Source organism: Coregonus lavaretus (assembly GCF_964263955.1).
Source record: "Coregonus lavaretus genome assembly, chromosome: 9".
Taxonomy (NCBI): Eukaryota; Metazoa; Chordata; class Actinopteri; order Salmoniformes; family Salmonidae; genus Coregonus; species Coregonus lavaretus.
In genome coordinates, this window is record NC_139996.1 from 33463637 (window position 1) to 33480579 (window position 16943).

General features: G+C 42.6%; 1 protein-coding gene across 1 annotated transcript in view; it reads left to right on the forward strand.

Annotated features, from left to right (window-relative positions):
• The first annotated feature begins 9424 nt into the window (after positions 1–9424).
• The window catches only part of LOC311134774 (breast cancer anti-estrogen resistance protein 1-like), a 37767-nt gene continuing 30248 nt past the window's right edge, over positions 9425–16943 (forward strand). Inside the window, exon 1 of the mRNA XM_084168554.1 lies at positions 9425–9710. Within this exon, the coding sequence (XP_084024680.1) occupies positions 9699–9710 (12 nt within the window). The 5' untranslated portion in view covers positions 9425–9698. The remainder of the gene's footprint in view (positions 9711–16943) is intronic.

Consider the following 16943-nt stretch of genomic DNA (forward strand, 5'->3'; position numbering starts at 1 on the left):
CAGTATTCTCTGGTCAGGTTTACAGGTCTATGTGTGTACCATCATTGAATGTCTTTCTTTGTGCCATGCAGTATTTTGACAGGTAGTTAACCTGTAACTCTGGGCTCAGGCCTTCTCTCCTGGGCCAGGGGGATTGATTAGTGGGCCCAAGTGGGGGGGTGGCTCATTAGCTGAGTAGTGAGAGGGGGAGGAGGGGAGGGAGTCTAATTGAAGTAATGTCTGACTCTGATGTGATGGTCTAATCTCTGTGTCTGAACTGGCTCTCTGTTTAATTGATAGCTGTGATCTCACCGAGGGTCGGACGAGAGAGACTGGGACTGTTGTACGGGTCCCATGAGACCATGTAAAACTTTGAACTTCACACGTGTGCGTGTGTGAATGAGTGCTGCGTATGTGTGTATTGAGCACCAGAAGTTTGTCTACTTCAGTGAAACAGCTCAATCACCATGGAGATGATACGACTCAGGACCTCTGGCTTTTGAAAGGCTATATGTCAATTAGAATGCAAAATTCTCAGATCACATTAAGTCGTGGTTGAATGTTTTTGATGTGACACCAGCCTTCTCCTCATGCCCCCTAATGCTGCTCTGCTCACTCCATTTGAGGCAGTTTGTGTTCTGAGTTGTGAAGAACGGTATACCGATACTAGAACATGAAAAATGGTCCGGTACTAGAATTTTTGTTTTGTTTTGTTTCTTTCGGTACTTCTGTCAAATGTGTCTCACGTCGTATACGGATTGAGAGGATCAAGTCTGTCCACTTTTGAAAAGGAAGCGAGAGGAAAGAGAAAATGCGAGAAGGGTGCAATTGCTGCCTGCAAATCGGGGCGTTCCTGCAAGTGGGCATTCCTGCATCTGCAAAAAAACCTCTTTATACTTCTATTGGTCCATTTTTAAGCTAGGACTCCGGTACACAAGCGGGAGGCAGGGACGCTCCTGTACAGTAGGTGGCGGTAATGCACCATAACGTTGGATGCCAACCGCCAATAAACCCCACAGAAGAAGAGGCGGGGGCGACAACGGTAACTAGCTAGGACAACGGTAGACAGCAGGCGTGGGGCAGGATAGGTAGCTAGCTAGCACACCGGTAGACTGTGTCCTTCACCCCTGAAAAACTAAAATACTTTTATTTATCTTTTGACCCACATTTAAATCGCACAGATAGACATTCAGGGGAAATCCAGAATATCAAAAGTGTCACACAAGCATGAAGATGGTGTGCTCGTGGGAGGGTGTTCATGCAGGAACCAATGGGATCACACACTATTAGAAAATGCAGACAGCATGGCTTCATCTAATGAAAACATCATACTGTACCTCCACTCCCGCAGCTTGTTGACAAAATTGGCTCCAGAAGCGAACTATGGGAATACTTTGCTTACAGAGCAGATGATGGGAGCCAGCCCACCGAAACAACTATGTAAAAAGTATTACAAAGCAGTGCAGTGCAAGGGATGTTTAGTTGCAAAACGACATTTTACACATGACATTTGCATTGTAATGTTATTCTACTAGCAACTAAATTTGAATAATTGTTTTTTGTTTTTTTCAAATATTTGTTTCCTTTATTATTTTCCTCTAACCCTACCATCCCTCCCTAATTGGAGTAAACTAATAGACAACAACACTTAGGTTTCTGCTTTCAGCTTATACATACTACATACATTTTACAATAGTTATTTTTGTTTGTTTTTAATCCCATTCTTCAGCTACCCTCAACCTCTCCCATCTATCTCTGAAGACCATCCAGTTTGATTTCTATTTGCCATATATTTTTAACTGTGCTGTTTCACAAAAGTTCTGAACCTATATACTGTACATTTTACAGACACAGTAGATTTTACATGAGTTATCTTGTTGTTTTTAGTCCCACCCTTCAGCTCCACTCAACCCCTCCCATCTATCACTTAACACCATCAATTTTTTATTTCTATTTGCCATATATTTTTGAACTGTGCTGTGATGTTTCACAAAAGTTCTGAGAATAGTTTTGTGACAATCACATAAACATATATTCAGCATGACATTCATGTGAGCATTATAATATGATTACAACCCAAAAGTAATGTGAAATGCACTCATAACTTAGCTATGACAGCAATATATTTAGACTACTTGCAGTTGTCTGGGCTTGCTAGCAGTAGCCACTAGCCAACCAGCAGCCCTGGGCGGCGCATTGCACCCTGGGAGTTGAAATGCACTCTTGGAATTGTACTATCACAGAGTTTCTAAACCCAGAGGCACAATATCGCGAGATTTCGGGAACGCTGCGAAACAGACCAAACAGACCAGGCCTGGGTTTGGGATTTGAGAAGTCAATGAGAAGTGAAAAATTCTTCCTTAGTTGTTAATTTTCTCGAAATCTAAAGGCACAACCTAGATTTGAGCCACTGTCTTAAGTAGTTGAACATGTTATAACTCCAACCTCGTGAAAGTGACAAACTGACACGTTTTCATTTTCCTCAAAAACAACTTTATATCCGAGAAGTGCCTTTGATTTGACGGCATGCACATGCGCAGTTCGGTGCGAGACAACCGTTAGACCCAATGACGTGCTTCTACACATGCGCTTAGCTAGCCAACGTCGCCATGACATCGCCTACAAGTGTGATCGTGGATTATTATTGGAGAAGCAGTTTCTGCCTATCTTCATACTGTAGTCTTTGGTAGTATGCTGTGTAAAATCCATTGTATTTCTATGGTGTCAGTGCTACCGTCTATTATCTATCCTGTTGGCTAGTCACTTTACCCCTACCTATATGTACATATCTACCTCAATATCTCGTACCGTTGCACATCAACTCGGTACTGGTACCCCATTTATATAGCCAAGCTATCATTGCTCATTGTGTATTTATTTCTCGTGTTACAATTTTTTATTTTCTATTATTAAAAAAATATATATATATATATCTTGCATTGTTGGGAAGGGCCCGCAAGTAAGCATTTCACTGTTAGTCCACACATGTTGTGTATGAAGCATGTGACACTAAAAATGTGATTTGATTTGATGGTGTGTAGATATAGAAGCTTCAGAAATTAGCTTGTCGTTTTGGAACTAAACTATTCATTAAATACATTCAGTTGTTTTCCTGTAATGAATAATGAATCATAGGTCTAATGCAGTGATTCTCAAACATCTCCTTGGGGACCCCCAGACGTTTCTGTCACGACTTCCGCCGAGGCTGCCTCCCCTCCTTGTTCGGGCAGGCTTCGGCGTTCGTCGTCACCGGCCTTCTAGCCACTGCCGCTCCATATATCATCATTCCATTTGTCTTGTCTTGTCTTGTATAAGTGTTCCCTCTGCCCCCCTTGTCCTTGTGGGTGATTGTTATTTGTGAGAGTAGTGTAGCTCGGTGGAGCTACTCTCCCTTTGTATTGCCGAGGTAGATATTTCCCCTGTGCCTGTATATTGTTGGAGTATCCCGTACCGTGTATTGCCAGGGTAGATAGTTTCCCCTGTGCCTGTTTTCGTGTGTCACTATCCAGCGCATTTGTGTACGACGGAATAAACTCTGTATTCAGTGATTTACCCTCCTGCGCCTGACTCCTTCTATCTCACTCATCACAGTTTCACAATGTTGTTGTAGCCCTGAACTAACTCACCTGATTCATCTAGTAAAGGGCTTGATGATTAGTTGACCATTTGAATCAGGTGTGCTAGCTGTGGTTAGTTAAAATACATGGAACAGAACAACTGGGGGTTCCCGAGGAGAGGTTTCAGAACCCCTGGTCTAATGAATGTCATTTGAACCGATATTATGGCCATACTGTAGATGAGCAAATGAAACCTGATATGTATCAATTTACATTTTAAAACAGTTTAGATGTTATTGAAAAATGTGTCTCAGATATGGTTTTTCATAAGGAACATTTAAGATGTTCTTCTGTTATTTAATATGGTGTTTTATTTTTGAAAAAATAGAATATAGAATAGAATATATTCTATTTGTTATTTTAGTTGTTCTACCAGTTATCAACATATTGTTCAATGTTTTAAAAAATAAAGCCCAGTGGTATTCTGTGATTAGCTAATACACTTTCTTTTTTTTGTTGTGGTATCGTTTCGGTATTGAGTATCATATTGGTTTTGAATATAATTTTGGTATCGAATATTGTGATACTAAATCTGGTATACAGTGGGGGAAAAAAGTATTTAGTCAGCCACCAATTGTGCAAGTTCTCCCACTTAAAAAGATGAGAGAGGCCTGTAATTTTCATCATAGGTACACGTAAACTATGACAGAAAAATTGAGAGAAAATAATCTAGAAAATCACATTGTAGGATTTTTAATGAATTTATTTGCAAATTATAGTGGAAAATAAGTATTTGGTCACCTACAAACAAGCAAGATTTCTGGCTCTCACAGACCTGTAACTTCTTCTTTAAGAGGCTCCTCTGTCCTCCACTCATTACCTGTATTAATGGCACCTGTTTGAACTTGTTATCAGTATAAAAGACACCTGTCCACAACCTCAAACAGTCACACTCCAAACTCCACTATGGCCAAGACCAAAGAGCTGTCAAAGGACACCAGAAACAAAATTGTAGACCTGCACCAGGCTGGGAAGCAGCTTGGTTTGAAGAAATCAACTGTGGGAGCAATTATTAGGAAATGAAAATTACAGGCCTCTCTCATCTTTTTAAGTGGGAGAACTTGCACAATTGGTGGCTGACTAAATACTTTTTTCCCCCACTGTACGTATCGAAGTCAATATTCTGGTTTCGTGACAATATTAGTTCTGATGCTTGACAGTAGTGCCTGCTACCTCAGTGGTTTGGCCCATGGGACAATGTCAGCTCAGTGTGAGAATAGCCCTGCTAGACAGTCACCTCTATTCTGTCTCCCACAGTCCTGCCAGCCTGCTGACATTTCTAGTGCTTTGTGTGGTGTTTTTGTTCTCCATAGTCTATGATTGTAGAATGTGCTCTTGCCCTTCATGCATTACACCACTTTGACTGTAGGCTATGTAGTGGTCTACCCATACCCCTAATTCTGAGGTCCTCTGTAGCTCAGCTGGTAGAGCACGGCGCTTGTAACGCCAAGGTAGTGGGTTCGATCCCCGGGACCACCCATACACAAAAAATTTATGCACGCATGACTGTAAGTCGCTTTGGATAAAAGCGTCTGCTAAATGGCATATTATTATTATTATTATGTAAGGAAAATGAGGCCCCTCCCTTTTCCACACCACACAGCCCCCACCTCCCTGATAACACTCTCTCTATCTCTTTCTCAATTCAATTCAATTCAAAGGGCTTTATTGGCATGGGAAACATATGTTAACATTGCCAAAGCAAAGCAAAAGTTCCAAAGGATAGAGACATTTCAAATGTCATATTATGGCTATATACAGTGTTGTAATGATGTGCAAATAGTTAAAGTACAAAAGGGAAAATAAATCAACATAAATATGGGTTGTATTTACAATGGTGTTTGTTCTTCACTGGTTGCCCTTTTCTTGTGGCAACAGGTCACAAGTCTTGCTGCTGTGATGGCACACTGTGGTATTTCACCCAATAGATATGGGAGTTTATCAAAATCAGATTTGTTTTTGAATTCTTTGTGGATCTGTGTAATCTGAGGAAAGTATGTGTCTCTAATATGGTCATACATTTGGCAGTAGGTAAGGAAGACTCTCTCTCTCTCGCTCTCTCACCTTCACATACCTCACTCATAACTATACCGTATCCCACTCAACTTTCTTTCTCATAACAAATTCTAGCCATTATTGATTGTATCAGTATACTGTATTATGCCACATGGAGGTGAGTCATGTTTGAGAGTTAGACATATCTGCATGGAGACTGAATGGTTCCATTGGAAGCCATTGGTGTTGACTTAGTTCTGGAATATTGATTAAGGAGTTGGCCTGTATTTGACCTCCTGACCTGCTCAATCTGGTTTAGATGGATGACTAAGTGTTGGATGTCATCCCTCATTGTTTGTTTGCCCTGAGCCGTGAACTCTACCTTAGATATGGACTTTACGCTTTTTTCAACAACCTTCAGATTTTTCCGATTACTTTAATGGCATCTTAACAGTCTTGTGAGATTTCCTTTGTGGAACTAGTTATGTTATATGCTTATACAGTTATTGTGTTATACTCTGATTTACCAAGTTAATTTCTCAAAGGACATCCCTTGTATGATATAAAAATATGATTTAGTCATTTATTTTGTGGTGTGGTTGTTGAGGTAGAGGCTGCGTGACCGACACTGAGATATTCTACCCAGTTGATATTATACTGAAAAAAGATATAAACGCAACATGCAACAATTTCAAAGATTACAGTTCATATGAGGAAACCAGTCAATTGAAATAAATTCATTAGGCCATAATCTATGGATTTCACATGACTGTGAATACAGATATGCATCTGTTGTTCACAGATACCTTAAAAAAAAGGTAGGGGCATGGATCAGAACACCAGTCAGTATCTGGTGTGACCACCATTTGCCTCATGCAGTGCGACACATCTCCTTCGCATAGAGTTGATCAGGCTGTTGATTGTGTCCTGTGGAACATTTTCAGCTTCCAGGAATTGTGTACAGATCCTTACGACATGGGGCCGAACATTATCATGCTAAAACATGAGGTGATGGCGGTGGATGAATGGCACGACAATGGGCCTCAGGATCTCGCACAGTATCTCTGTAAATTCAGATTGCCATCGATAAAATGCAATTGTGTTCATTGTCTGTAGCTTATGCCGGCCCATACCATAACCTCACCGCCACCATGGGGCACTCTGTTCACAACACTGACATCAGCAAACCACTCGCCCACACAATGCCATACACGTGGTCTGCGGTTGTGAGGCCGGTTGGACATACTGCCAAATTCTCTAAAACGACATTGGAGGCAGCTTATAGTAGAAAAATGAACACTAATTTCTCTGGCAACAGCTCTGGTGGACATTCCTGCAGTCAGCATGCCAATTGCAGGCTCCCTCAAAACTTGAGACATCTGTGGCATTGTGTGACTACACATTTTAGAGTGGCCTTCTATTGTCCCCAGCACAAGGTGCACCTGTGTAATGATCATGCTGTTTAATCAGCTTTGTGATGTGCCACATCTGTCAGGTGGATGGATTATCTTGGCAAAGGAGAAATGCTCACTAACGGGGATGTAAACACATTTGTGCACAACATTTGAGAGAAATAAGCTTAAATGTGAACATTTCTGGGATCTTTTATTTCAGCTCATGAAACATGGGACCAACACTTTACATGTTGCGTTTATATTTTAGTTCAGTGTAGCAAATGAAATGTAACCTTGGGGGACAATTAGGGGGTACTGGGAATGGATTTTAATGTGTGTGCTGTAGTACAACACACTGCCCATAAAACTGTTTAGACATGCATTATTAGATTGACTAACATGTAAGGCCAGAGTGTATAATGTGTTCATGTATCTGAGCAACAGTGGGAGACCGATGAGATGAAAGAGAAATAAGAATAGTTTTAGCGAGGAGGGAAATGCCAAGTGAGTCTATAGCCAGTGGGCAGATAATAAAAATAGAGATGAGATTGGTGAGGAGGAAAAGAGTGAGCCGAGGTGGCTGGGGGAGGTACAGTGGTTGAAAAAAGTATTTAGTCAGCCACCAATTGTGCAAGTTCTCCCACTTAAAAAGATGAGAGAGGCCTGTAATTTTCATCATAGGTACACGTCAACTATGACAGAGAAATTGAGAAAAAAAAATCCAGAAAATCACATTGTAGGATTTTTAATGATTTTATTTGCAAATTATGGTGGAAAATAAGTATTTGGTCACCTACAAACAAGCAAGATTTCTGGCTCTCACAGACCTGTAACTTCTTCATTAAGAGGCTCCTCTGTCCTCCACTCGTTACCTGTATTAATGGCACCTGTTTGAACTTGTTATCAGTATAAAAGACACCTGTCCACAACCTCAAACAGTCACACTCCAAACTCCACTATGGCCAAGACCAAAGAGCTGTCAAAGGACACCAGAAACAAAATTGTAGACCTGCACCAGGCTGGGAAGACTGAATCTGCAATAGGTAAGCAGCTTGGTTTGAAGAAATCAACTGTGGGAGCAATTATTAGGAAATGGAAGACATACAAGACCACTGATAATCTCCCTCGATCTGGGGCTCCACGCAAGATCTCACCCCGTGGGGTCAAAATGATCACAAGAACGGTGAGCAAAAATCCCAGAACCACACGGGGGGACCTAGTGAATGACCTGCAGAGAGCTGGGACCAAAGTAACAAAGCCTACCATCAGTAACACACTACGCCGCCAGGGACTCAAATCCTGCAGTGCCAGACGTGTCCCCCTGCTTAAGCCAGTACATGTCCAGGCCCGTCTGAAATTTGCTAGAGTGCATTTGGATGATCCAGAAGAGGATTGGGAGAATGTCATATGGTCAGATGAAACCAAAATAGAACTTTTTGGTAAAAACTCAACTCGTCGTGTTTGGAGGACAAAGAATGCTGAGTTGCATCCAAAGAACACCATACCTACTGTGAAGCATGGGGGTGGAAACATCATGCTTTGGGGCTGTTTTTCTGCAAAGGGACCAGGACGACTGATCCGTGTAAAGGAAAGAATGAATGGGGCCATGTATCGTGAGATTTTGAGTGAAAACCTCCTTCCATCAGCAAGGGCATTGAAGATGAAACGTGGCTGGGTCTTTCAGCATGACAATGATCCCAAACACACCGCCCGGGCAACGAAGGAGTGGCTTCGTAAGAAGCATTTCAAGGTCCTGGAGTGGCCTAGCCAGTCTCCAGATCTCAACCCCATAGAAAATCTTTGGATGGAGTTGAAAGTCCGTGTTGCCCAGCGACAGCCCCAAAACATCACTGCTCTAGAGGAGATCTGCATGGAGGAATGGGCCAAAATACCAGCAACAGTGTGTGAAAACCTTGTGAAGACTTACAGAAAACGTTTGACCTGTGTCATTGCCAACAAATGGTATATAACAAAGTATTGAGAAACTTTTGTTATTGACCAAATACTTATTTTCCACCATAATTTGCAAATAAATTCATAAAAAATCCTACAATGTGATTTTCTGGATTTTTTTTTCTCATTTTGTCTGTCATAGTTGACGTGTACCTATGATGAAAATTACAGGCCTCTCTCATCTTTTTAAGTGGGAGAACTTGCACAATTGGTGGCTGACTAAATACTTTTTTCCCCCACTGTATGTGTTCTGCTGGGGTAAAAAAAAAGAGAAAAACTGAGTGTCTGTATCCCTCCAAGGTCTGAGCACAGGCACTAAACATTCCACACAGCCAGGGGGAGAGAGAGGGCAAGATTCATTAACATAAGAAGAGGTCCTTCAACCAATCACAGCCTGGGATTGGGAACGTCGGGATTGTGCATTAACTGGGGGGTGTCAGATTACTGAGCATTCTTCCCTCCCTCCCTCCCCTGGCCAGAGACAGATACAGAGAGAGAGGGAGAGCGAGAGGGAGTCTGGAGAAAGAGCGAAGGACAGACACTGAGAGAGAGAGAAGTAAATGGGACAATCTCATTCTTGCACTCTGAGATCACAGTGCCAGAGAATGTGTTAGGATCTGCCCAAGTCCTTCTGCCTGGGAGAGAGACAACAGGGAACTTTAACTGGTGGCTAGACACAGGGGCTGTTTCCAGGGCCAAATCGCTGCCCTGTTACTCCTGTCTGGAGTCTGTCGGACGGACTCACACAAGAGGGCTGAAAATGAACTATCTGGTGAGTGTGTAATGTGTGTGTTTGCTGTTCCCATTGCTGTGTGAACACTTTGGTCAGGACATGCTAAATGCCCCAGATGGGAAAGAGTAGAGAGGAAGGGCAGGAGACAGGGAAGAAAAGGAAAAGAGTGGGGGGAACTTGAGTTAACATGTTTTCTGTGTATCTTACCTTTTGTTAGTTCTCAGCAGAACTTACTTTGTTTGCTGTGCTATGTGTCTCGGAATGTGTATTTTGTGTTGTGTATTTTAGGTAGATAGAAATGTTAAGTTAAAATTCTACACACAAAAGGAAATGTCTAATAAGGAGAATAGAACACAAGTAAACTCTCCTTGGTCTTTTTCATACTAGTTCCTGAACAAAGTTTAGTGTTCTTTGCTGATGTCCTGTATGGTTTGTAAAGGCCCCTCTTCTCTGAAAGGGGGAGAGTTGGAGGACTTAAGACGCTGTTAGAAGAAAGGGCTTTGGAACAGCCAGACAGGAGAAAGAGCCATGGAGCTCCGCTGCTCTTAGCTGGCTCTGCTGACTCAGGAGAAAGTTTAAAGATTAAGGATTTATGGGGAGAGAAGAGAGTGCAGTGGCCCGCTGCTGGAGTCTTGGCAGTACCGTTCGTTCCTTGCTATTGTTTGAAAGTGTTGGCATTCTGTAAGCTTGTAGTGCTGTAATTACACAGGGGTTTGGTATTTGGTTGATAGGGCCATACTGCATTTCTGTCTGAGAGGTTTCTGCTCTTTAGCAGCACTGGGGCCGACCCCCTGGAGAGGCCTGGGATAGTCCCCTTGTCTATTCACACACATTAGAATGCATCTAATTACAAAATCAACACCACTTGCATTACAATATATGTATTTTAGACTTTTCCTAGCTGTCTTTAATTAACAATGTCTGATTGGTGACTGTAATGAGGTTATGTAGATGGAAGGTTTAGCCTTCGTTTCTAAGAGATGTTTATTGCTCAGGCTGGCCTTAGTAATCATGGAAGCCATTTGAGAGAAGCTCAACTTGACAATGCAGTGAATGCCTTGTAACGTGCTAGCGAGCTATCGGCTTGCTATTTCAGAAGGAGGGGTTAATGAAGCCAGGAAGTGATGCTAGTTTATAAATCAGGGATTCCCAAACTTTTTTGGTCAGCGACCCCATTTTGATATAAAAAACAATTTGCGACCCCACCATGTAAAACAAGTTATGTAATCAACGGCCAATGTAAACTTTTTTAATTTGGGCTATGGCAACCTATTACAAATCAGTCTGATAGTATTTTTGACAGTATTTCAATCTGAAGACAGTATGGTTTGAAGTGACTGAAATGCATCAGAAAGGTATTGGGAAATTCAGAAGATCATCAGGCAATAATGTTGTATGATCTTTTGTGTAGAAAATAACATAATTGATTTAGTGCTTGGCCTTGTCCACTCAGTTCTAATGACTTGTGGGTAAAGTAGAGGGAAACAGGACGTACTGTATGTACGTGTTCCTGAGAATCTTATCTTTCAGTGATGGGGTCATAATATTTTGTAGCTTAAACCATTCAAAAGATAGAGCCACATTTGTAGGAAGAAAACAGAAACCGCTCTGTTTATTACATCCGCAGTCCCCTGTAGCTCAGTTGGTAGAGCATGGCGCTTGCAACGCCAGGGTTGTGGGTTTGTTTCCCACGGGGGGCCAGTATGAAAATGTATGCACTCACTAACTGTAAGGCGCTCTGGATAAGAGCGTCTGCTAAATGACTGAAATGTAAAATTCTATGGATATCCATTTCTAGTGGCTCCCGGAGGTTACTGACTTAACCCCGGTTCTATGAACCAAGCACACATTTTCTCTCATGACCCCATTTTCAAGTCAGGCGACCCCTAGTTTGGGAAACTCTGGTATAAATAAATGAAGTGGATTCCCACCATGCAGTAGTGACTGAGTGAGTAAGTGGGGGTGTCTGTGGGGGTCAAAGGAAGAGTGGCTCTCAGGTTTACTACAAAGAGCTCAACTGAGTAACTCCAGGCCCTTGCCTCTCGCCCCTGTCCCCTAGGCCTGACTCATTTCTGACTGACTCACAGCCCCCAGCCTGCCTGGGTGCAGGGTGGAATTCCCCCTGTCACCACCCTGGGAGGTCTGGCAGTGAAACCCCTCACGCAGTCAGTCAGTCCCTTCCCTCAGAGAGATTATAGGTGCCACACAGTCACTGAGCGTAGTAATACTCACCGGGATACCAAGCACCAGACTGTGACTCAGCCCAGGTGTAGCGGGAAGGTTGACACAAGGAGGGTCACTCCACACTGGTGAAACTGTCAGCTCTGACATGTATGCACAACCAACCGTGAGTCACAGGGTTTCAGATTTAGGTTAAAAACAGATTATTGGTACACACATACATGTAAAATACATACCAAACATGAACATGTGAAGATGTGAGTGAATCAAATACAGTGCATTCGGAAAGTATTCAGACCCCTTGACTTTTTCCACATTTTGTTATGTTACAGCCTTATTCTAAAATGGATTAAATGAAAGAAATGTCATCAATCTACACAAAATACCCCATAATGACAAAGTGAAAACAGGTTTTTAGAATTTTTTGTAAATGTATCAAAATATATATATATATATACCTTATTTACATAAGTATTCAGACCCTTTGCTATGAGACTCGAAATTGAGCTCAGGCACATCCTGTTTCCATTGATCATCCTTGAGATGTTTCTACAACTTGATTGGAGTCCACCTGTGGTAAATTCAATTGATTGGACATGATTTGGAAAGGCACACACCTGTCTATATAAGGTCCCACAGTTGACTGTGCAGGTTAGAGCAAAAACCAAGCCAGGAGGTTGAAGGAATTGTCCGTAGAGCTCCGAGACAGGATTGTGTCGAGGCACAGATCTGGGGAAGGGTACCAATACATTTCTTCAGCATTGAAGGTCCCCAAGAACACAGTGGCCTCCATCAAGTTTGGAACCACCAAGACTCTTCCTAGAGCTGGCCGCCCAGCTGAACTGAGCAATCGGTGGAGAAGAGCCTTGGTCAGGGAGCTGACCAAGAACCCGATGGTCACTCTGACAGAGCTCCAGAGTTCCTCTGTGGAGATGGGAGAACCTTCCAGAAGGACAACCATCTCTGCAGCACTCTACCAATCAGGCCTTTATGGTAGAGTGGCCAGACGGAAGCCACTCCTCAGTAAAAGGCACATGACAGCCCGCTTGGAGTTTGTCAAAAGGCACCTAAAGGACTCTCAGACCATGAGAAACAAGATTCTCTGGTCTGATGAAACCAAGATTGAACTCTTTGGCCTGAATGCCAAGCGTCACGTCTGGAGGAAACCTGGCAAGCGTGGTGGTGGCAGCATCATGCTGTGGGGATGTTTTTCAGCGGCAGGGACTGGGAGACTAGTCAGGATCGAAGGAAAGATGAACGGAGCAAAGGACAGAGAGATCCTTGATGAAAACCTGCTCCAGAGCGCTCAGGACCTCAGACTGGGGCGAAGGTTCACCTTCCAACAGGACAATGACCCTAAGCACACAGCCAAGACAACGCAGGAGCAGTGGTGGAAAAAGTACCCAATTGTCATACTTGAGTAAAAGTAAAGATACCTTAATAGAAGTAAAGTCAAAGTGAAAGTCACCCAATAAAATGCTACTTGAGTAAAAGTCTAAAAGTTTTAAACTTTAAATATACTTAAGTATCAAAAGTAAATGTAATTGCTAAAATGTAATTAAGTATCAAAAGTAAAGTAAAAGTACGAATAATTACAAATTCCTTATATTAAGCAAACCAGACGGTACAATTTTCTTGTTTTTTTAATTTACGGATAGCCAGGGGCACACTCCAACACTCAGACATAATTTACAAACAAAGCATTTGTGTTTAGTGAGTCCGCCAGATCAGAGGCAGTAGGGATGACCAGGGATGTTTTCTTGATACGTGTGTGAATTGAACCATTTTTTGTCCTGCTAAGCATTCAAAATATAATGAATACTTTTGGGTGTCAGGGAAAATGTATGGAGTAAAAAGTACATTCTTTTCTTTAGGAATGTAGTGAAGTAAAAGTAAAAGTTGTCAAAAATATAAATAGTAAAGTGAAGTACAGATACCCCCAAAAACGACTTACGTAGTACTTTAAAGTATTTTTACTTAAGTACTTTACACCACTGCGCAGGAGTGGCTTCGGGACAAGTCTCTGAATGTCCTTGAGTGGCCCAGCCAGAGCCCGGACTTGAACCCGATCAAACATCTCTGGAGAGACCTGAAAATAGCTGTGCAGCGACACTCCCCATCTAACCTGACAGAGGTTGAGAGGATCTGCAGAGAAGAATGGGAGCTTGTAACGTCATACCCAAGACTCGAGGCTGTAGTCACTGCCAAAGGTGCTTCAACAAAGTACTGAGTAAAGTGTCTGAATACTTATGTGAATGTTATATTTCAGGGGGGATTTTCTCTTTTTGCTTTGTCATTATGGGGTATTGTGTGTAAATTGATGAGGGGAAAAAAACGATTTTATCAATTTTAGAATAAGGCTGTAACATAACAAAATATGGAAAAATTCAAGTGGTCTGAATTCTTTCCGAATGCACAGCACAGTGTGCTATCACGCAAATAATTATGCTGAATTTGTTATTTTAGGTTCTTTGTCGTAAATGTGTCATCATGTAGATGCTAAACATTATAATTTCATGGTGTTTTTCAAAGAGCTTTACGTTGAAGCACTGCTACAGAGAAAACTACAGGTTTGAAACAGACCTTGGTTTGTGGCTGGCCTAATCTCTTAAACACAGTTCACCCAGGCCCTTCCTCAGCTAGCACTGACGGTATCTCTCTCTTCCCAGTTCAGCAGCAAACAACAGGGCCTGGGGGCACATGTTTTCTGCTGTAGTCAAACCCCACTCTCCCCAGGGCACCTGCTTTTGTGGGGGATAATTGGGCTTTACTGGGGGAATAGAGGCAGAGACGGAGGGCGTTTAGATAAGAACTTTGTTGCAGAGCAGAACACCTAGCTAGGCCTACACCAGGCAAAATGGATTCTGCACAAAGTGCTGGCTTTTCAGCTCTGTCTGATCTAGTTACCATAGCGCTGGGCTTTCTCCTCACACAGCCAGGTTGGTTTAATGCCCTCAGGGCAGTTGGATGAGCCAGAGAATGCTGTTGTCAAAGCTAACAGAACAGAACACATATCCACTGATCTGTTATCTAAACAGATTGACTGAGGTAGTTCTGTGAGGCACATGCAGATGATCTGAAAACCTGTGGAGCTATGCCACTTCTGCTTGATAGAATTTTCAAAATCCACCCTGAGCAGTAGGCCTATCCACATCTTGTCTTTGTATTTCCGTTCCCCTGAAATGTATCAGAGTGCTCCCTGAATTCCTGGCCTTGTCTCTCACACCTAACCACTGGAATGTTTGGCTGAGGACACAATGACGTTTCACGCTCTGGAAAATCATTGTATCTCCCCTGTATCCCCACTCAAGGCTGTCATTTTAGGATTTATTGTCGGGCATTGAGAGTTCTGTGCATGTTTTTACCATTGCGACTGCCTGTGTTTATGGATGAGAGGAAAAAGTGTTTTGGTATGTAGATAGGAGAAATCAGAACTGGGTGTCATTGTCCTTCCTCTCTCGCTCAGTGATTACAACAGTGGAACTGCTGTCAGCTTTGTGTGGCGTACAGGGTGGTGTTCCACCACACACTCACCCGTTAGCCTGTCACTCCAGCACTTTGTTGTAGCCTGTAGCTACAAGAATCAGAGATTTCTTTCTTACCGCTGTTGAAACTTGACAGGGAGAAGGGGTTGAAGCTCTTTGTGTGTTATTTGTCAATTTTTTTCCACCTTGAGAAGAGATTATTCATAATAGTGGCATACATTTTAGCATGCTTTAGTGTGAAGGTCTATTTGTGTGAAAACCTTTATTTGACTTGGCCTATATATTGTAGCTGTGACTGATAAGATTTGAAAGTATGCTATGTTGATTGCCACCTTATGAATGAGTCTTTAGAGCTAGTATGAATTTGTGTGTGTGTGTTTTGTGTAGCTTGTTGTAGAAGGGGTGTTTGACACCCATGGATTGTGAGGTAACTGGAGAGGTGTGTGTAGAGGTTGTGGAATGTTCCGATAAGTGGGAGACGGGTCTGGGCTCGCCCGGAGAATACCAAGGACATGGAGAGAGATCAAGGTGTTACACACCAACACATACACACATTCACTGGAATAGCAACATGAATTCTCAAAAACAGTCATAAAAAATGGAATTGACTGATATAGCCTATTTTCAACTAGGAGAGTGTTGTGTGAACATGTTTGTTCTGGGCCCTATTCAATGAGATCTTTGACCTCATCGAATTAAGATTAAGATCACTTTATTCGTCAATCGTACACAACATCCAACTGAAATGTGACGTCCACTTTTTCCCAACCCCTCTGAAACACATACATAGGTTGGAGATGTTGGAGCTGGGGTCTGCCACACGGGGTTCACGTGGAGCAGTTGTTGTGGGGTGTTAAATGCATTGCTCAAGGTCATACCGGCAGGTAATGGCATCTAGGATTTGATACCAGCAACCCTCTGGTTGCCAGCTCACTTCCCGCCAGATGTTTCCCGTCGGACCCCGGATTCGAACTGGCAACCATTATGCTATTTTATGTTATAGGTTATTTGTGTTATGTCTTGTCCTTCAGGATTATTTTCCATAGATTTTGGCATTAGCCTGCGGCTCGACCCTATTTGACTACTGTAGTTTATTGTTCACATTATTTGCCTACAAATGGTCCCATATGGGCCTCTCGCTGGCCTTTTTATGAGGTAGACCCTAATTGTTGCTTGCTACCTTGTGGGAAGACTCCAATACCTCAGCAGCAGCAGCACAGTGTGTCTGTGTGTGTCACAGCAGTGTCTGTCTCAGCTGATAAAGACCAAAACAAGATCCCCATTGGACTGACTGAGTCACATCTCTCCATTCACTCACTCTGGCCCTGTTTTTCTGCTTGACAGACAGACAGACAGACAGACAGACAGACAGGGAGTGTGTCTGATCCCTCTGTCTGATACTGAGTCTGCTACCTGTCAGTGAGTATGTCTTATACCACTGGCTTACACACAGGCCTAGCCAAGGCTTTGCTGTAATTGCAGTCTGTGTACTGCTGCTGTGAACATCTGAATAGTCAAAAGCTATGTGCTAGCATGCTACTTAGCCCCAGAGGAAGTTTACTTTTTGTAACCCAGTGGGATTGTTTGGCCAGGCTCAGGTGGCTAA